This window comes from Xyrauchen texanus, chromosome 7, assembly GCF_025860055.1.
Source record: "Xyrauchen texanus isolate HMW12.3.18 chromosome 7, RBS_HiC_50CHRs, whole genome shotgun sequence".
NCBI lineage: Eukaryota > Metazoa > Chordata > Actinopteri > Cypriniformes > Catostomidae > Xyrauchen > Xyrauchen texanus.
Window position 1 is genome coordinate 7,018,444 of NC_068282.1, and position 22,849 is coordinate 7,041,292.

At 38.2% G+C, this 22,849-nt stretch overlaps 1 protein-coding gene across 1 annotated transcript; it reads right to left on the reverse strand.

Annotated features, from left to right (window-relative positions):
* Nucleotides 1-2,072: 2,072 nt before the first annotated feature.
* LOC127646738 (transcriptional regulator Myc-2-like) lies at nt 2,073-5,014 on the reverse strand. Its single transcript, XM_052130593.1, has 3 exons — nt 4,860-5,014; nt 3,547-4,111; nt 2,073-3,406 (listed from the first exon to the last, which is right to left on the reverse strand). The coding sequence occupies exons 2-3, from the start codon at nt 4,100-4,102 to the stop codon at nt 2,847-2,849; spliced, it is 1,116 nt and encodes a 371-aa protein (XP_051986553.1). The 5' UTR covers nt 4,103-4,111; nt 4,860-5,014; the 3' UTR covers nt 2,073-2,846.
* Nucleotides 5,015-22,849: the final 17,835 nt, after the last annotated feature.

A 22,849-nucleotide genomic window follows, 5' to 3' on the forward strand; every position in this document is an offset into this window, starting at 1 on the left:
TGTTCTATATTATTAAATAAATTCACATTTAGAACTACACGAAGGTGAGTACATGATGGCAGAATTAGTTTTTTTGGGTGAAGAATCCCTTTAAGAAATAAAGAGTTGTATAAATGCGGCTGTGCTTTAATATGAAACTAATAACTCAAAATAGGATTTAATCTATTTTCGAAATCTCGTCTTTTTCAGAGTGGTACCTGTCTTCAACCCACTTTAGCACCTCTAGGTCTAGAACTTTTGAACTTTCAGGGGCCAGTTGCCTGAATAACAGCACATTTACATTTTTAAAGGCTGAATGCAGACTTTACAATGTAGATTGGGAGGAGACAAGCCTCACTTCCATTCTCTCCAAAGCATCCATGACCCAACAGTTTTAAGCACAAAAGATGAAAGTGATGGTGGTCTAAAAACCAGTTCCAATTCTTGTTGCGGAAACCATTGCTGTCAATTGGTTTGTCTTGGTCTTGCTTTGTTTTCTGTTTTGAGGAAAGCTATAAAGGTCATTTTAAGTCTAAGTGTTGTGGATTGTTGCATTCCTTGTGCATACAGCTAACATTTCAGAGCATTGATTTATTAGAGTTTTTTTAAGCTTTATCTTACAGCTTAATTTATGGTGCTGTTGACATTTCGAAAAAAACAATAATTGTCCCTTCTTCTGAGCAAGAACATACATGGGCAAAATTGTGGTTACAGTGAGACACTTACAATGGAAATGAATGGGGCCAATTTTTGGAGAGTTTAAATGCAGATATTTGAAGCTTATAATTTTATACAAAAAAACTTGTGTATAATTTGATACACAGCTTTGCCATCATGGCAAAGGAAGTTGTAAAATTGGATCTAACTTTACACAGAAAAGGTTAGTAAGTGATTTTATCACACTAAAATCATGTTGATATGCATATTGTGTACGATTTTTGTGGCTATACTTTTGAAAAAGTGAGTATTTTCATGTTTACAGATTGGCTCCATTGACTTCCATTGTAAGTGCCTCACTTTAACCCACATTCAAGCTTTTTTTTTTTTTTTAAGTGAATTTTGTGATAATCAATATTATGCCAAATATGCTGTTGATTGAGCTTAACTTGTATAACCAGAATATTCTTTGGACAATCATTATGTCAAATATTTTTGCATAATGCCAGCTAAAGTGTATAATTAACCAGAAATGATTCCTTCATAATGGTTTCAGTTTTATGTTTGTCAAATTACTCTTTGTTATCCAGTCCTCTCATATAAAATAATTTCAATTAAAATCAGTGTTTCTTGTTAATTTTATTTATTCATGTATCTGTATGTATTGCGAAGTTATTGTGATTGATATTATCACAAAATAAATCCCTTCAGTGTTACACGTGACCTTTTCACTAGTTTTGGCAATTCATGAAACTAGTGCTTATCAAACATTGTGCCAACTAGGGTAGTAAGCCAGATATTTACCCCTCTGGGATAAGTACTTTTTGAATACTAGTTAAGAATTTGATCATTGTAAACTATGTAATGACTAATGAGAGAGGATGTGCCATTATTCCCATAACCTTTTTAATTTTGTCATATTTTTCAATAGTGGAAAATCCAAGTGAGATCTGGTACATTAAACCATAAATGCACATTTTACAGATCACACCGGAGTATGTAGTTTACAGCTTCTCTACTGCTTTGTATTAGAATCCAATTTATAATATGACAATGCATAGGTAGTTATTGGAAAGATGTTTTTCCTCTCAAGAATACATTTACAAGCATGTGAAATTGGAATTTGTGTGGGGCAAGTCAAGACTGCCAGAAGGCTTCTATAAACAATTTATCACTCAATTTCACAGCGTTTTATTGACCCACTGCAATCAGGCCCTTTAGACTTTAAACAAATGACTACCAACCACCCCCTCACCTTGGCTGAATTCCATCACATTCTTTTACTTCAAAAGGTTTTAGACTTGTGCAACTCCTTAAGAACTTATCAATTCCAAAAATGTCACCTTTTTAAAAAAACATATAGGTTTTTATTCCAAAGGGGTGTGTGCAATTGTGGCAATAAAAAAAAAAATCCAAACACTAAACAGGTTATCTTGCCCATTCTTTATTACTTTATAAAACAAAGTGCAGCTGAAAAACAAACAAGAACTTTTTTTTTTTCCAAAACCTGCAAATGAACCTAAAAGAAAAAGCCTAAATAATTTATGATACATAATTATCAAAATGTATTTACATTTGGGGGCATTCTATACAGTTGCCATTATGAAGGCAATAATATAACCAGGTTTTTAAACCTGGTAGAGGTAGATATAAACAAAAAACAGGAGGGAACATACAATAATTGACAATTCCTTTGTACAACAGACAAAGGAAATACAAGACACGTGAAGCGTGTGATTGAAATTTGAACCTCAACATGGCAAACTATGGATGAAATCCAATATACTCTAGTCGTTCCAGTTTGAACGTCAACATCAAATGCAAACTTTAAGTCTATGCAAATGTAATCATGCAAATTACATTCAAACCTTTAGAAACATCCTTTGGATCCAGCCCAAAATATTACAAAAGGTAGAACATATGATGATAATCTAAGGTTATTTTCTTTCTTAAAGGCTAATTATTATGCTTTTATTCTTCAAATTTCATGTTAAGAATAACAAGACTTTGGCATAGCACAAAGTCACAACACTGAGAACATTTCTTGCATTGGCCATGCACGTTTCCAAACAGAACTCAACAGCAGACAAATCCTGAATATCCTCAGAGATCATTTCTTTACAGACAGCCACAAGAGTTGATTTGAGAGTTTGCAGCGCCATTGTTTTTGTCATCGAATGCCCAAACTGGCAAACTTCAGTCTCCGACATTTACAATCTCTTGAGCTGCTCGAGTCTGGCTCTCAGCTGTTCTTGCCTTTGTCTAAGTTTGTCTCTCTTTTGAGCAAGTCTCCGGTTTTCTGTTTCCAGGTTCCTGATGCTTTCTTTTGCTCGCTTCAATATGATGACTTTCGAAGCCTTTTCGTTTTTGGAAAGTTCAGGGACGTTATCCCGTAGTCTAAAGAAGCAATTCTTTAACTCGTTTCGCCTTTGCCTCTCCATCACGTTGTGCGTACGCCGTCTTTCCTCCTCGTCCTCAGTGTCTGCACTCTGCCGAGATGCAAGGCTTCGAGACCTTCCTGAACTGTGTGTGTTCCGGTGGGATTCTCCGGCCCCTCGGGAGCGTTTGAGAGGGGGCGCTGTGCTCTGAGAGGGCAGGGGAGGCGGAGAGGCGGGCCGTGGTGCAGCGTAGTTGTGCTGTTGTTGAATTTCAAAGTGACAGCGCTTCAGAGCACGCTCTTGCTCCCGGCGACTGTCCTCCAACTGCTGCTGGCGTTGGGAACGTGTAAGCGTACTCGACCGCCTGACTGTCACAACATCAATTTCCTCCTCTGTTAAGCACAAATAAAACATGAGTTAAAATCATACACTGGTGAAGGTATTAAGCAGCCATTTCACCAATTCTTTGACATTTACAAACCACACACTCATAAATTTGATTATAAACATTTAAAATAAAGCAAAGACTCACCAGAATCGCTTGTAGATGACTCTTCTCCGGTGGACAGTGAACCATAATCAGATGTTGACTCGATCTGTTCCTGACTTTCCAAGGGTAAATCCTCACTCTCCAAAGCCTGGCAGGCGAGCGCCACATTGTGGCAATCCAGCGTTGAACCGACGATTTCAGCAAAGATTTGAGTGTCAATATCGGAGAGCAAGGGACTCGTGGAGAGCACGGACGCCAATTTATCCTCGATCGGTTTATCTCCGTCGGTGGACCACAGGTAGTCTTCCGAGAGCGGGTCGTCTGCTGCGGCGGCTGCAGCAGCAGCGATGCTTGCGCCGGTAAAATCACAGTTCCAGTCCAGGCGGAGAAAGTCACTGTCTTCCAGAAGTTCCGATACCAACTCCAACTGTTCCACGGTGGACAGAGACTTTCCATATCCCGATTTCATCGGAGGGGATTGGGGCGGCGTGGGGATGGACTGCAAGTCCTTCATGAGACTCTGGCAAAACTCGTCATCAAAAAGCAGCGGCTCGGACTCGCAAAGCCAGTCGTGCGACGGAGAACAACCCTGCGACATCTTCAGAACCTGTCAAAACCAAGACCAGAATCCTTTAAAATGTGAAATACGATATATCCCAAAGTATAAGTTCCCCTTAAGGGCATAAGTAGTGTTGTTCTCGAGCGCAGTCGATTTGTAAACTTTCCCGGCAAGCACATCTTTTTATTCATGTTTACAAGTTTCGCCCCGCCCGTAGTGGGCGGAGTTACGACCGCTCAGCACGGTGATGTCACTTAACAGCTGGAAAGACCCCGCACGAGAGTTTCATTCCGACCAAGTTTCCAAATGCCGTTTTCCTAAGTGGAAAAGGCGATTTATACATTTCAAACCAGTTAGAACAAATCTGCAATAACTGACCAACAGTCGTCATACCCATGAAAGTCTGAAGCTGAGTGCAGTCATTATAATACAAATTCGCCCTAGGCTTATGTAACCAATAAACTTGTCAAACGGAAAAGTTTAGCAGTATAAGCGAACACAAATCCAGATTGCGAGCTGAGAAATAATTTCACATTACACATGTATATAAAATTAATGAGCATCAAATTTCACGAAAATAACTTTACGACAAATAAAACGGCATTAAAACAACATTTAAGCATTAATATACTAATTTTACGCTTTAAAATATACTGTAATTTTACGCATTGACACACTAATGTAATGCACTTCACTTCCTCCATAAAGAGCGGCCAGAGGTTCATGCTGTAATATCATCTGGATGAAGCCGGTACAGGCAGACCACATGGACGAGAGCCATAAAGTCACGTCTTACCTTTCTTCAAACACTACGGTGAATAAAAACACTGGAAATATCAGCCAAAGGTGGATGATGCTCTCTTGATGTTTTTAATAAAACGAATTCAAAGAACCTTTAAAAGAAACCGCAGCCCATGCATATGCGGCATGACAGAGCCCACGCGGACCAAGAAAGGCAGTGGGTGTGGCGACGCTGCGAATGGAGACCATTTAAATTTAAAGGGCAACGTACTGCCGTATCCTTCCGCGTTAGAAAACTCGCGCCAAAAGGCACTCGACAAATGTTGAATGAAAGCTGTTGTTATTATTATGCCTAATTATATTTAGTAGCTGATTGTTTAATAAAACCCCTCACGCAAAAGCGAACTCGTAGCTGAAGATGTGTAATGACAATATAGGGCTGACATAGTGCTCTGGCGGAGTGATCGTGCACTCAATGAACCGTAAAATTCCAAGAAAACCAAGGCGGGTTTTTGGCTCACACGTGTTCGAGTTCACAAATGCCGGGTGCCCGTGTGTGGTTTGCAATTGCGATAGAAGTGTGTACAAAAAGAAAGAGAGCAAGTAAGAAAGAAAGGCGAGGAGATCACGTTGTGCTGTGGTCTGTTTTGGCGGGTAACATACTATACTGCTCTCAAATAGACAGTATCAAGTTGCGAGTTATGTGCGTATAAAATGATCTGCATATTAAAAAGTATGATTTTATAGTGATAAAAGGACTATATTTCGTTATAATGGCCAGCTTTATAGCAAAGGAATCGTATGGAGGAGATATACGCGACGGTTACATAAAAGACTACTCGCATCCGCCTCAACACGTGCGGAGGTAACCCCCAATCACACAGCGGCTCTCCTCAGGTGACAAGAGTGATTTATGAGTTTCCCGGGAATTCAACATATGGGCAGAATTCAACATTCTTTATGACCGCTGACCTCAGACTGCAACAAAGAGAACATATAATTCTCATATACGTTCATTATACAAATGCTATAAGTCATTTAAAACAATTTCAACTAAAGTTGCAATTTGTAATTATAGTTAAAAACAAATACACATTTTAAAAATAATTTGTCACAGTGCAGGACTATTAAGGAACTGTAAAAAAAATAAATAAGGTGATTTATGGTGAAAATTTTAAATCACAACCGATCACAATGCCTGAAAAAATTAAGCGACACTGCAAAATTATCAGTTTCTCTAGATTTACTATTTTTTGGTATGTGGTTGAGTAAAAGGAATTTTTTTGTTTTATTTTATAAAGTACTGACAGTATTCAGTAAATAAAATATTGTCATGCAATGATAACAAGCTCATATTAATTTTTAAACAACACAATAAAACATTTTTAACTTAGGAAGAGTTTAGAAATCAATATTTGGTGGAATAACCCTGATTTTCAATAACAGCTTTCATGCTTCTTTACATGCCTTCTACAAGTCTTTCACATTGCTGTTGGGTGACTTGATGCCACTCCTGGCGCAAAAAGTTTGAAACAGTCTGGCCATTCTCGGTTGACCTCTCTCATCATTAAGGTGTTTCCATCTGCAGAACTGCTGCTCACTGGATGTTTCTTGTTTTTGGCTTCATTCTGAGTAAATTCTACAAACTATTGTGCATGAAAATTCCAGGAGATCAGCAGTTACAGAAACACTCAAACCAGCCCATATGGCACCAACAATCATCCATGCGATTATCTAATCAACCAATCGTGTGGCAGCAGTGCTGTGAATAAAATCAACCATATTTGTGGTCAGTAGCTTCAGTTAATGTTCACATCAACCATCAGAATGGGGAAAAAAAGTTGATCTCAGTGATTTGGACCGTGGCATGATTGTTGGTGCCAGATGGGCAGGTTTGAGTATTTTTGTAACTGCTTATCTCCTGTGATATTCACACACACAGCAGTCTTTAGAGTTTAATCAGAATGGTGCCAAAAACAAACAAACATCCAGTGACCAGCAGTTCTGTGGACAGAAATGTCTTGTTGATTAGAGAGGTCAACAGAGAATGGCCAGACTGGTTTGAACTGAGAAAGTCTACAGAAACTCAGATAACTGCTTTGTACAATTGTGGTGAGAAGAATAGTGTGTCTGAATGCTATTCTGAGATGCAGGTTGGCCCAGTTTTGACGGCACAAGGGGGACCTATACAATATTTAATGTTGTGGCTGATCGGTGTACTTTCCCTTATACATATGCATTATAAGTCAAAAGTTTGAACACACTCAGGGCTAGACTGGTAATCTGGCTTACTGGGCACTTTTGGGCCGCTCATGGGCGGAATGTCCGTCGGGAGAACTGAGCGGGCCGGTGGTTTGGCCGTGAAACAATGAGCCGCCGTGTGATGCAGAACGGACCACAAAACGGTGCCACGATGTGCAGAAGAAAAAACATTGAGTATATATATATATATACACTCACCTAAAGGATTATTAGGAACACCTGTTCAATTTCTCATTAATACAATTATCTAATCAACCAATCACATGGCAGTTGCTTCAATGCATATAGGGGTGTGGTCCTGGTCAAGACAATCTCCTGAACTCCAAACTGAATGTCAGAATGGGAAAGAAAGGTGATTTAAGCAATTTTGAGCGTGGCATGGTTGTTGGTGCCAGACGGGCCGGTCTGAGTATTTCACAATCTGCTCAGTTACTGGGATTTTCATGCACAACCATTTCTAGGGTTTACAAAGAATGGTGTGAAAAGGAAAAACATCCAGTATGCGGCAGTCCTGTGGGCTGAAAATGCCTTGTTGATGCTAGAGGTCAGAGGAGAATGGGCCGACTGATTCAAGCTGATAGAAGAGCAACTTTGCCTGAAATAACCACTCGTTACAACCGAGGTATGCAGCAAAGCATTTGTGAAGCCACAACATGCACAACCTTGAGGCGGATGGGCTACAACAGCAGAAGACCCCACCGGGTACCACTCATCTCCACTACAAATAGGAAAAAGAGGCTACAATTTGCAAGAGCTCACCAACATTGGACAGTTGAAGACTGGAAAAATGTTGCCTGGTCTGATGAGTCTCAATTTCTGTTGAGACATTCAGATGGTAGAGTCAGAATTTGGCGTAAACAGAATGAGAACATGGATCCATCATGCCTTGTTACCACTGTGCAGGCTGGTGGTGGTGGTGTAATGGTGTGGGGGATGTTTTCTTGGCACACTTTAGGCCCCTTAGTGCCAATTGGGCATCGTTTAAATGCCACGGCCTACCTGAGCATTGTTTCTGACCATGTCCATCCCTTTATGGCCACCATGTACCCATCCTCTGATGGCTATTTCCAGCAGGATAATGCACCATGTCACAAAGCTCGAATCATTTCAAATTGGTTTCTTGAACATGACAATGAGTTCACTGTACTAAAATGGCCCCCACAGTCACCAGATCTCAACCCAACAGAGCATCTTTGGGATGTGGTGGAACGGGAGCTTCGTGCCATGGATGTGTATCCCACAAATCTCCATCAACTGCAAGATGCTATCCTATCAATATGGGCCAACATTTCTAAAGAATGCTTTCAGCACCTTGTTGAATCAATGCCACGTAGAATTAAGGCAGTTCTGAAGGCGAAAGGGGGTCAAACACAGTATTAGTATGGTGTTCCTAATAATTCTTTAGGTGAGTGTATATATATATATATATATATATATACATACATACTGTTGGCTATATAATGTGCATAATATCAAATTTGGTTTAAAATTATAGTGTGTTTTAAATATCCCTTTAAATGTGTTCCTTGTTCTATTTAACAGGGCTGGAGGAACTGGTAGAAGACAGTTGGCTAATGTGCCACCTAGAGGCCACAGAATGAGGCTAGTGTACCAAGCCCCACTGAACTCTACATAGATGTACAGAATTACGACACTGCAGGTTTGCTTTCCTTCTCAGCCTGCCTGTAGCATATAACCAAGCCTTTTTAGATTAGAACCATGCTTTTAGCCCCTCTTTTGCACTTTGATCTAAAATCCATGTTATATATGTATATATTCAGCTAATGAGATGCGCCACACACTGAACAAAGACTGTTGAAATACAAATAATTTGGGGAGTATGAATTATCTACCCAGCACTACATACTGTTACATTCTGCCCTTGTCAAATTTCTCAGGGATACCCTTACCGTGTTTAAAAGGAAGTTAGTTCATTGAACAGCTTTTGTGCGGTTAGTGGTGACAATGTGTGATTGATCAACTCAATGAGGGGGCACCTTAGAGTCCAAGACCATATTTAAATGCCTTGCTTCAGTCATACATATATAGCTATCTCTAGAATAGCTCCAGCTATGTTCCAGACATTTGGACAGGCAATTTAAATGGACTGTGTTCATTTAACAAAGCATAGCATTGTTTGGAAGATTGCCTAATCAGCAGAGTTGCAATCCCAAAAGCAAAGCACTTACATACGTTTAATGCAGTTTTTTATCTTATCAAAATGTAAAATTAGCATAAGGTGTGCAAAGTTGTCTCTATAGTGGCACCGGTAAGCTATTGGTAAACTTAACTGCAAACTATTGGTTGTTTAGGATGATGGATAACAAATAAAGTGGGTTACAATATGTAATATTATTGTCCTTCATATTACATATTGTCTGAATAGTTGAACGTGTAACACCACCCTTAAAGGAATGTTTGGGGTTCAATACAATTTATGATCAATCGACGGCATTTAACGCATAATTTTGACTTGCACTAAAGTGTAAGTGCTTTTAAAATAGCATCCAACTTAGTTCTCGTAGATGTTTCTAAGAAAGTTTGACCTTTGACCTTGCAGACTCAGCTTATGTCAGTTTGACCTAGGATGGACAGCAGTTCCTCATTCCCAATTTTACCACAAGGTGTTGTAAGAGAGGTTCACAATATGGCATTGTGTGGTTTTGCTGTTGATCATCTTTGACCCTGTTGATCATCTTTAGTGAGGGGTGCCACAACAGGAAGAATAATAAGATAACTAAAGACACCACCTAACAATGCAATCAAGTGTTGCAACAAGCAGCCACATCTTTCCTTAAAATTGTGTGAAATGTGTAAGGGGGTGGGGTGTTGAGGGGGAGGTTTGCCTGTAGGTTGGTGATAGTAGCCACTTTCAACCATTCAACCAACTACTTAGAGAAGTCCACAGGGGTCCTATAGTGACCATCACACACTGATTCTGGCATCTGTAGTCACAGACTGTAACTAAACTGATAACTGATACCTTACTGAATAAGGAGAAAGAAGTACTGAAAATACACACAGATTCTATAGAATCCATGCTCTTAATGGTTTATTCTCATATACCTTTAACGTTTTATTTTAGCTTCCTCTTTAAACATTTAAAAAACTGTGGGAAGCATGTGAGCAAACGTCAGCACACCCAAGAGTGCAAACTCTGTATTTTTGTCCTAGACTTACGGACATGAATTCTTATTGAAGAGTATTCGTTGAACTGTGGAAATAAGAGCATAAGTCAAGCATTTCAGCAATGGAGGCCATGATACTGGACATATAGATATATATAGATATATTAGACCATGTCCACACTAATACGTTTTCTCATGAAAACACATTGACCACGTTTACATGCACTTAAGAAAACGGTTTATTCCAGAGTTTATGTAGAAAGAGGTGTTCTGAAACGGCATGTAAATGAGAATGCAGTTTCCTTACATGGTTCAACACACCCAGATTTCTTCCGGAGAACACAGTTTTATGAGACCATGTACACACATAAACGGTGTTCTTACAGATTTTTGAGGAGTGCACATGTGCATGAACAGACCGAATATCAAATGTCAGAACGGAGCCCAAAAACAAGTCAACACAGTGGAAAGAATACAACATTTCTGGGAGTAAAGTGGGAAAAGCACATACACTATAAACTATACCCATTTATACAAAGTAAAATATCGACTGTCTCTCATGTTCACGTATACATGCGCTGGTACATTGGGGGAATGCTGGAATTTTACGTAAGAGGGAAATCCCATTATTGCAGCGCATTTCCGCTGCAGGTTGCTATGGAAAGGTAAGGAAACAAAAACCGCTACAGCTCTGGAATATCTGGAAATAAAATGCAATGTTTCTTGGATGGCATGTTTGTTATGTGTTGGATGGCATGTTAAGTGTCATGGGGGAATTACGTAGACTGTGGAGAAAGCTGCTTACTGAATGAGCCGCATGTAAACAAGAGTAAAGAGTACACCGCTTATACAATGCATGTTATTGCTTTCTCACAATAAGCTGCTTTCTGTTGCCCATTTAAATGTGGTAATTGATTTTGCTACATTTACAACTTTCATCCGCAATACAAGTTTTTTCTCCTCCAAAAATTTAGACTAAAAATCGCTCTCCTTTACAGCACTGAACAACGATGATGATAAGAAATTAACAAATTTAAGAGTTTTCAAACTTATATTAAATGAATTCAAGTAGTCCAAGCAAGGCCCAAACAATCAATATTTACACTTGACCAATATGTTGTATGGCTATTTAATGAAATAAGTAATGTGCATTTCAGTATTTCTTTTAATGATCTCACCCCTAACTGATGACTTCCTTAAGCTTGTTCTACTTTTTATCTTTCTTTAGGATATAGTGCCATAATGAGATGTACTGTACACGCCCAGGTGAAATGTCATTCTGGGTAGCACTCTTAACTTTTTAGGTTACAAGTTTATTTCCTGGCCTCAAAAATCAAAGATCTTTATTTTCTTGTTTTCCACTATTACTTTATGGAGATTCATAAATTTGAGTAAAGATTTGTACCTGCTTTTAATTAAATATTCCTGGTTCAATACAAAACGTTAAGCTCAATTAGCATTTTCTGCAGAATGTTGATTGCAACAAAAAATGTATTAAGACTTCCCTCGCTCCTTTAAAAAAAGCAAATCGTGGTTACAGTGAGGCACTTAAAATGGAAGTAAATGGCGCCAATTTTAAGGGTTTAAAAGTGAAAGGGAAAATTGTCAAATTGGAAATAACTTCACAAAGAAAAGGCAAGTAAGTGATTTTATCTCACTAATATCATGTTAACATGCATATTGTTTATGTGTTGTGGCTATACTATTGAAACAGTGAGTATTTTAATGTTTACGAATTGGCCCCCATTCACTTCCAATGTAAGTGCCTCACTGTTTTTAAAAGAAAAGGACAGACAAGTCTAAATTGTTTTGGTGCATGAATGGTGTGTTGAAACAAAATTTAAAAGATGATTTTAGACAAACCCAATGAGGAATAGAAAATTACAAACGGTTGTGTAAAACTGAAAGTATTCATTGATAAGTTTCAAAGAAGCGGACACACTTTACTGTTACTCTCGCCGGCAAGTTTCAGTTCTCCTTTTGATGCACTGTCAATCTGACCACATCCCACTAACAGTTAAAGTCTTTATCAGGGCCCCTAAAGTAGGGAGGAATCAGACAGTATAGCAGCTATGTACATTACTTATGAAATACTTATTTCACTGGACATGTATGAAATCATATTGAAACATATAATAGTGTGTTGAAATAACATGTATTTTCTGAGAAAATTTTAGATTATATAATTATATATAAACTCACCAAAAAGGAAATGTCCCTTTTTCAGGACACTTTTAAAGATAATTTTGTAAAAATCCAAATAACTTTATTTGGTCACAGTTATAAAAACTTAGGACACTAAAGAGACCTTTCTACTGACTCTGAAAAACACCAAAAGAAAGATGACCAGGGTCCCTGCTCATTTGCATGAGCGTGCCTTAGGCATGCTGCCTGGAGCAGTGGTGGCTGCAGATGTGGCCAGGGCAATAAATTGCAATGTCTGTACTGTGAGATGCCTAAGACAGCGCTACAGGGAAACAGGAAGGACAGCTGATCATCCTTGCAGTGGCAGACCACATGTAACAACACCAGCACAGGATCGGTACATCCGAATATCACACCTGCGGGACAGGTACAGGATGGCAACAACAACTGCCCGAGTTACACCAGGAAAGCACAATCCCACCGTCAGTGCTCAGACTGTAGACAATAGGCTGAGAGTGGCTGGACTGGGGGCTTGTAGGCCTGTTGTAAGGCAGGTCCTTACCAGACATCATTGGCAACAATGTTGCCAATGGGCACAAACCCACCTTCATTGGAACAGACAGGACTAGCAAAAAGTGCTCCTCACTGAAGAGTCATGGTTTTGTCTCACCAGGGGTGACGGTTGCACTCGTGTTTATCGTCGAAGGAATGAGTGTTACACCGATACTTGTACTCTGGAGCGGGTTCGATTTGGAGGTGGAGGATCCATCATGGTCTGCTCATGTCACAGCACATCAGACTGAGCTTGTTGTTTTTGCAGGCAAGCTCAACGTTGTGCAGGGAAGACATCCTCCTCCCTCATGTGGTACCCTTCCTGCAAGCTCATGCTGACTTGACCCTCCAGCATTACAATGTCACCAGCCATGCTGCTCGTTCTGTGCATGATTTCCTGCAAGACAGGAATGTCAGTGTTCTGCCATGGCCAGCAAAGAGCCTGGATCTCAATCCCAATAAGCACGCCTGGGACCTGTTGGAGGGTGAGGGCAAGGGCCATTTCCCCCAGAAAGGTCTGGGAACTTGCAAGTGCCTTGGTGGAAGAGTGGGGTAATATCTCACAGCAAGGACTGGCAAATCTGTTGCAGTCCATGAGGAGGAGATGCACTGCAGTATTTAATGCAGCTGGTGACCACACTAGATACTGACTGTTACTTTTGATTTTGAGTTTTTATGAAATATGCATTAAACTACATAAAAAAAAAATCTGAAAAAATTGGAGTGGTGTTTGCTTGTACAAAAGTGTTGTGGGATGTTGCTAGGGTATTATAGGTGCTTTCTTGGTGGTAACTAGTTGCGTACTCAACAGCACCAGTAACATTCTGGCAAATTTGAGTTAGAAAATAAAGATTACAAATAAATGGTGCTGGATGAAGATCAGATCTCTCAATAAATCATTGATTTGTTTGGAAATACATGAGCCCCAGCAAAGAGGCTTCTTATGCAAAGATTTAGAATGCAAAATGTCACACTGACACACACACAACCACCTGCACACATCGATCCATTCACAAAGACTATCAGAAGAACAGAAGAAGCTCAGTGTAGAATGAAAAACAGATGTACACACACACACACGCACACACACACACACAGAGAGAGAGAGAGAGACCAGGCCTCTGGTCTCTATATGAAACATCTGTTTTTGTTAGCAGGGAGTCTTCCCAACTGACAGTGTCCTAATACAAGGCCAAAACTATGTCCCAAAATAATATTTGTGAGGTTTCCTTCTGTGTGTGTGTATGTGTGCAGCAGACAGTCCAAATCAAGGTCATCGCTGCTAGACCAATTCCCAATTTAATTTCTCAATAATTAAAAAAGTTCTTCCAAGGTTCTACCACATTACTTTTTTTATTATTACCAAATTAAAGATATTAAAGGCGGTTCTTAGATGGGAAAGGCCAAACATACATGAAAAAGACATATGCAAAGAAAAGGAGAGCACAAAAAAATTGTCCTCTGTGAATTTACATGAGTGTTGTGGGGAATGTGGATGTTTTTGTTCTCTTTCTTAAATGTTCCACCAGTATATTTCTAGGAACACTTGATGTAATGTTGAATTGTGTGGGACAACAGTGGACAACAAAAATCGAGACTCATCAGACCAGGCAACATTTTTCCAGTCTTCAACTGTCCAATTTTGGTGAGCTCTTGCAAATTGTAGCCTCTTTTTCCTATTTGTAGTGGAGATGAGTGGTACCCGGTGGGGTCTTCTGCTGTTGTAGCCCATCCGCCTCAAGGTTGTGCGTGTTGTGGCTTCACAAATGCTTTGCTGCATACCTCGGTTGTAAGGAGTGGTTATTTCAGGCAAAGTTGCTCTTCTATCAGCTTGAATCAGTCGACCCATTCTCCTCTGACCTCTAGCATCAACAAGGCATTTTCAGCCCACAGGACTGCCGCATACTGGATGTTTTTCCTTTTCACACCATTCTTTGTAAACCCTAGAAATGGTTGTGCGTGAAAATCCCAGTAACTGAGCAGATTGTGAAATACTCAGACCGGCCCGTCTGGCACCAACAACCATGCCACGCTCAAAATTGCTTAAATCACCTTTCTTTTCTTCTGACATTCAGTTTGGATTTCAGGAGATTGTCTTGACCAGGACCACACCCCTAAATGCATTGAAGCAACTGCCATGTGATTGGTTGATTAGATAATTGCATTAATGAGAAATTGAACAGGTGTTCCTAATAATCCTTTAGGTGAGTGTATGTATATATATATATATATATATAGATATATAGATATATAGATATATTTGTCTGTCTCTTTCTTTTGAGCTAGCATCTTTACTACTCTGTAGTACTCACTACTTGGCAGTGTGATACTGAATATATTGTTGACATTTATATGACAAATTGCTTGTTTGGTTTGGAAGAAAATATTTTGTTAAACGCTGCTGTCTTTCCAATCTAGTGTTTGATTATTGCTTCAGTTCATTTGGTTAGGGTTAGGGTTAGGGTTAGTAAAACAAAACAAAAAACAGCGATGTAGCGTTTAATCACACTACAATCTAAAAATAGTTTGATAATGGAAATTTCACCATTTTGAAAACAGCTGAGCTTCCTGTCGCTATTACATTATTTTAATTAAGATAGTATGGTCACTTCTTAAAGATAATCTCCCACACTGGCAGTGGAGTATTACTATAGAACTAGAGAACAAGAGTAAGATGATTTAAGATCAGACAGAGATCCCTGAATTTAAGTTGCGTGAATAAGAGGTGTCGAGAATGAATGACAAATTTAGAACGTACTGAGAAAGAGAGTACCACCGAGTGGTAAAATGACTATGCGAAGCTACCACACATGCCATAGTGGTCCTGTATCAGCAGAACATTGCAGAGTACATCCGCTTCTTCTGGCCATATGGGTCAGAAAGTTGGCACAGATGCCCCTACAGCAGTTGGTGACCACAACTGACCGCAAACCAACGCCACGCATGCCACCTGCATTCACTGGAGAGGATCTCGAGCAACTTCTTAGAATGCTATGTCTCACTGTCTACTGGCTTATATGGCAAATTTATGCAAACTTGGCTGTAGAGTAGCATGTTGTAACACATTTTTGATTATTAAAATCACAATCCTTCTTTTTATGCTGCATGCAACTAAACAAGTTTACGTTATAGCAGTTTAAAGTCTTCAGGTTTATCCAGGGTTACTTTTAGTAGTAGTAAGCAAACCAGATGCATGTACAGCTCCCTCGTGAAATACATAACTTGGTTTCACTTCTACCCTTTATTACAACACACTGGTGGATGATTTTGTGCAATGAGATAGCATTTGTGTCCTCTATACCTTTCGTAAAGTAACGTATTCTCCCCTAATCCCTTTATCTTTGGGTTTTTTAGATTTCTCTACATTTTCTAAAGTGGCTGCTAAAGTATTTGGTCATGTAAGACACACTTTAGAATGGGTGTATGTTTTTGCATTACATTAGAGAACAAAATATCCAACCCAGTCTCATGAAAATGTGGCTATTTCGTATGATTTCATATGAGTTTGCTCGTATATATTTGGACAATTTCTTCAAGTGCAAATGCCCGAATGTCTAATGCAGAAGTAAGCACAAGTATCACGCACGAGGCGTTAAGGACATGCTTATTAATATTATGCCCATACCCAAACCCCTTATATAAACCTAACCGATCAGTAGAGTGTGTAAACATGATAGGAAGCTGTTGTGTGTGAGACGTATTAGATGGAAACGATGTCCAGCGACGTCATTGGATGTAAAAGTCATATGAATCCTACCTATTGTACAGAAAGCGGGTGACATTTATCTAAAATATGTATATATACAGTATATATAACACAAGTACACATTTGAAGTGAAACGATCACAAAAAGCTTTTCAATCATAAAACAAACCTATATATACTGTTTACATTTTTAAATATATATATATATATATATTTGTACACTTTATGGTTTTCAAATGTTATTGAAACATGTCCATACAGATCCCACAGCAGATTCGTAAAGTTAGTTCAGCGGTTAAAGGGGTCTGGAGTCATTTGTTGATATTTTGTTTGATTTAAATGCAAAGAAATATATACATGTGTGGCTTAAATGTAAAAAAAATTGTTGTTGCCATTATAGTGAACATTTATACATTTCAAGTGACTTACGATTAATTCAAAGTGAAGCTTTTATCTGAATGTGTGTTCCCTTGGAATTCGAACCCACAGCTTTAATGTTGCTAGCGCCATGCTCTACAATTTAAGCTAAAGAAACAAGCCAAAATACAAAGAAAAATGTGTTTATTTATACGTTGTCTTTATTGTATATACATCCTGTATGTATACTGTGCAAGTAACTGTCTCATGTTCTGTATGTTGCATAGCTGTACCTACAACAATTTTTTACCATTTCACTGTGTAACAATAACGATTGTTTTCTATTCTTATTTATGTTTACCTACACCACCTGTCTTGTGTTCATAATGTAAGTGTTTGGTTCCCACTTATCAACTCAATGGTCAATTGGGGCTATAATCACCATTGCTCCAAAAAGATGAATGAGCAATTTAAATAAATGCAGGGTGCCTGTTTAAACTGACAATGAATGATTGAGCTGTACCAACAGCTGTCCCGTCTTCCAAGGCACGTTAGGACTCGTCAGGAGTAACTGCTCAGTAACCCTGTTGTATGCGCATAACCAAAAAATTTCACGGCTTAAGTGAGCACTGATGTCTCTCTCCCAGTCCCCTATGCATAGACTTGAAGGCTCCTTAGTTTCCTCAATACCCCAGGGGGGTACATGCAAATCAATAAGCTATGCATGGATCATCAGGCATTTGCATAAGCTGTGACTGCATAAGCACTGAAATAGACCTAATGTTTGGATTATCTTTGTTTCCAATTCTAAGGATCTACATCTCAAAGCATGGCTGAATAAATATATATGGGAGAGATTAGCTGGAGATTACAGCAAGAGAAGTCTAGCATTGCTTTTAATTCAGTTTGATTTTCCCTTCTGTTGCTCTGATCCATCATCATTGACAGGGATGCTGAGGCTGTTTCATGGATTGAGATGTGACCAGCAGCTAGTGTGCAGTGCATACTCAGCAATTAACACTATCACTGCCGTTCCAATGAATTATTTATTTGGATAAGAAAGCCTTGTTGCTTTTCCAAATGGTTCAGATCATGCATTCACATCCATTTTGAAGGCAACCAGCAAAGCGGATCATTCTTAAAAACGAAGGATACTGTTAGAACCAAAAGGGGTTTACAGTCTTAAAACATCTGGATGTATTACAATAAATTAGCTGAAATGTTATTATAATAATGTTTAGAAATCTTCATTTTATTTATTCACACTTATTTTTACATAATTAATTTTTTCTTTTGATTTTGGTGACCTGGACATGTTTTTGTGACACTCTTTAAATAATCCAGAGACCAATAACTTTTTCTGAAGAACCTAAGTTAACTTCACAAGCATTTTCAGTCTCCAAAAACTGACATAGCCAACTCTAGAACCCCGTTCAGCACAAAATATCTTTGATAAGAAGTTAGCCCTTTGAAGAAACTTTATTTTTAAGAGTGTGTTAAAGCTAAATGTGTAAAAACTACTCAATCTAATATATCACAAATCAATATCAACAGTTGTTTCTCTGAATAAGTGGTCAAATAATTTTAATAACAATAGATATTTGATTAGTTTCACTTGCAGTCAAAGCTCAAATCCTCAACAGTTTCCTTTTGTCCATCCGTCTGTTCCTCTTTTTAGTCTCTTCCTTCCCTTCATGTTTCACAATGCTCCAGACCTTCATTATCCAACAGACAGTGAATCACATTACTCACACAGTACTTCTAATATTAGAGTTTATTTAGCAAAGTTTGCAAACTGTAAAATTTTCCCCTTATTGCATAAAATTGTCAAGTGTTCCCTATTTTTCAGTGAGGTGGACCAGTGATGTACAGCTAGACTAAAAACAAATGAATTAACAAATTATTTAGCAATAGCACATAAACAAGAGGGTTGATGCACTAAATACCAGCATTGTCGTGATTCGGAAGTAGGTACAAGTACGCAATAATTCAAGAAGTTGATATTGAGTTATTGATATTTCAGGAGCAAAATGTCAAGCTATTTTATCTGTCAATGTAAATGGTTTCAAACAAACCCAAAGCAGGAGTATGAAAACAGACAAACAGAGTAATACAGATTAGAGGTCAACTGATAGTGGATTTTGCTGATACCGATAATGTGTTGGAAAAGGTAGATAACCGATTAATCGGCTGATAGTTTGAATTGACAGAACATTTTTCAGTGTTAAAAAATGGCATCAATTATTAAAAAAAATATATATATATATGACTTCTATTTCATAATGATACAACATAAGTTTTTTTATTTGGACTTTACTCTCAAAATATTACGACTTCATTCTTGAAATATGAATTTTTTCTTGTTCAACGTGGCATTAAAAAGCTGTTGTAATATGCATTGAAGTGAGGATAAAAATAGGAATGAATATTGTGTTGAAAGATTTAGAAACAGTACATCAAATCCCAGTGAGGTGTCAGTGATCGTTTTTATTTCACTTCCTGCTTTTGCTGTTCTAACTGTAGAATCCTCCAGTGGCCCGCCAAAGAGGAACACTGAATAAAATTGCAATTTCATGGCTATTCATAATCAGTTGTACTAGATGGCGAAATCATGACTTTAATTCGGAGAGACCCACTAAGAGACCAACTGCAAGTTATTTCTTATAAAAACCATGGGCATGTTTAGCTTTAGGGTTTGGGTAAGGGTTCAGACTTTATGGTTAAATGGTTAGATTTAGGATTTGGGTTAGGGGGTAAACTTAGGAAAAGTTGTAAATACAATGTTTGTTTATTTTTATATTTTCAAGAGAGTCCTGACTCTCCCAGGGCCTTTCTGAGAGAGTTGCCTCTGGGTGCTCTGGTTTCCCCCACAGTCCAAAAACATGCAGGTCAAGTGAATTGGAAACTCTAAGTCGCCCATAGGTGTGAGAGTGAATGTGTATGTCTGTGTGTAAGCCATGTAGTAATTTAGTGGAGCGGTGTGTAGCGGTTAGTGCGCTGCGCTATGAACCTGGTGACCCGAGTTTGATTCCCACTCATGGCCAACACCAGTGACGATTATCTGAACTGGTCCCGGGCCTCCCCTAGGTCAACTCAGCCTAAAATGAGTACCTGGTGCAGTGTGCAAAACATTGCCACTGGGGAGACAAAGGCAGTCGGGTGTTATAAACGTGCTATAAACGCCACCCACCCCCTCGTGTACCGTTCCGGCCTTGCCCCTACAGTCTGTTAAGGCTAAATGGGGGATCTTTGTCTTTGTTTTTTGTGTAAGCCCTGTAATGGACTGGACACCTTTCCAGGGTGTTTTCCTGCCTTCGGCCCGAGACAGCTGGGATAGATTCTATCACAAACCGTGACCCTACATAAGACAAGAGGCTATAGAAGATGGATGGATGTTTATTTTTCTCTAAGGGAGTAAAAGTCACTCATAAGAGCCAACTCGTACAATTTCACCATCTCGTACTATTATTACATCCTTTCATGACATTGGGTTGGATACACAGTGAAATGTTACTATGTTTGGGCAATGTAAGCTTCATTTTTACTCTTGGAATGCTAATAATGAACTAGAAAAAACTGTGGTATAATTATGTTCTGAATAACATACTACCCTTCCTATATCTGCAGTATATAGTGTGTATACTTTGCATAGTATCTATGTCCATTGTTTTTTTACGCATGGAATCCCCAAATGACCTTTAGCAAAATGTGCAGTATACAACAAATCATACTGCGCTGGGCAGGCATCCTGTCTACACAATGCAAAGTGCTTGACCCTCAGTTTGGACGAAAGAACGAGAAGTAATATCACCAGTGATTTTCATCTTGTCTTGACTCATTATTTGATTGGGCTTTACCATATAATGAAGTAGCTTTTTAATTCCGAGATGATATCTGGAGACCACTCCCTGAGATGTCTGTTTTAAATATTTTCATCTGGAAAGCATGAAAACATCTTAAAAAGATCAAATTTACAAACATTCTTAATTATCAAGGTCTCAAAGACATCTGATGAATGTCTACAAGACTATGGCAGATGAGCAAACAACGTCTTCCAGATGTCAACTCACACATCAAATTGACATCGGGTGATTTGTGTGTTATCAGGGGAAAATTTCATCATTGTGTAATGTGTATTTTTTCACATACTATTTTTTCTAATTAGTACAATACTGTTCAGTAGTAGGCTAGTATTTAATTCTTCTAATGGCTGAATTTGTGGAGTTCACAGTTAAAAAAGTCACTGAGTCAGTAAACACATCTGGGACAAAACTTCCACATGGAATGAATCAGACAAGTTGAATTCCATCTGTGGTCTACCCATATTGTCTGGACGCAAAGTATACATCATAACACTGTTAAACCAATTCAACTTTGTAACTTTTTTTTTTTTTTTAAAGCTAAAGGTTTATTTAGTAGTTTTTTCAGCAAAAAAAAAAGCAGTTGTGACACATTTCCCAGAAATTAGTCACTGCAATGTGCTATAAACGTGTTCCCCATTATATCTATAAAAAAAAAGTCTACTAAAGCTTCATACTCAATAAGAATACAAAAGCGCCATCTTGTGGCCAACATCTTTTCCCAAATGCCACCAAGTGGATACAGTTTACAGCCACACAAACTGCTCTTTGTTCTGTGAGGAGAAATAGGATCACTGGATCAGTCACAAGAAATAATTAATACACAGCAAAAGATTGTCTGCTTATAGAGACTAACGTTTCTTTCAAAACAGCATCTTCCAGAACAGGAAATAGTAAGACTCAAGCTATGTTTGTGAATGGAATACTAGTGCTCACTGCATACTGCACAGTATATACTGTATACTGCCTACTCTGTAGAACAAATATAAACGTGAAAAGTTCATATTGTGCAACGATAAACATTTCAAACAGTGATAGTTAGACACATGGCCATTATATTGTTTAATTTAGTCAAGTGGTGTCAAGGTATAAAATGGCATTTTGCATTTTAGTCCAATTTTGTCAAAATATCAAATCAAATCAAATGCGTTAAGACGTGGATGTTAAAAAATTACAGTTGACAGCCTCCGGTACATCAGTCACACTGAAAATTGAAAATCTGTTCAAAATGACAGAAAACTCACCATGATTTTCATCTTTCTTGACTCATTATTTGATTGGGCTTTTATGGTAAAACAGCCATTTTTATATATCCATATAATTTAAGGAATATTTCGGGTTCAATACAAGTTGAGCTCAGTCGACAGCAATTGTGGGACAGCGTTGATTACCACAAATTAATTTCGACTCGTCCCTCATTTTCATTAAAATAAGCAAAAATGTGTTACAGTGAGGCACTTACAATGGAAGTGAATGGTGCCAGTTTTTGGAGAGTTTAAACTCAGAAATGTGAAGCTTATAATTTTTATAAAAAGACACATTAATTCTTCTGTTAAATCTTGCGTATTATATGAACCGTAAAGTTGTTTATATAATCGGTTTTATGGTCGTTTTAGTGTTTATAGTGTTATGTCACCATGGCAACAAATTTGTAAAACTTTATTTACACACAGAAATGGTTAGCAAATGGTTTTATCACATTAAAATCACGTTAATCCACATATGGTTTACGTCTTGTGGCTACACTTATGAAGTTTTTTTTTTAAATGTTTATGGATTGCCCCATTCACTTCCATTATAAATGCCTCATCGGAACCCAGATTATTATTCGTTTTTTTTTTTTAAGAAAATGAGGGAGGACATGAAATTAATTTGTGTGGTAATCGACATTATGCCACAAATGCTGTTGAATGAGATTAACTTGTATTGAACCCAGAATATTCCTTTAAAAATATATATATATAGAAAATATTTAAATTGGGCAGTATGTGAATTATCTGGATTTAAAAGACAAAATAAATCACCATCAAAGTTAA

Excerpts from the sequence above, each read along its gene's own strand:
- LOC127646738 (XM_052130593.1), bottom strand. The coding sequence starts at position 4,102 with ATGTCGCAGGGTTGTTCTCCGTCGCACGACTGGCTTTGCGAGTCCGAG. Across the intron at positions 3,407-3,546 it reads GTCATCTACAAGCGATTCTG|AGGAGGAAATTGATGTTGTG; the intron begins GTGAGTCTTTGC and ends TGTGCTTAACAG.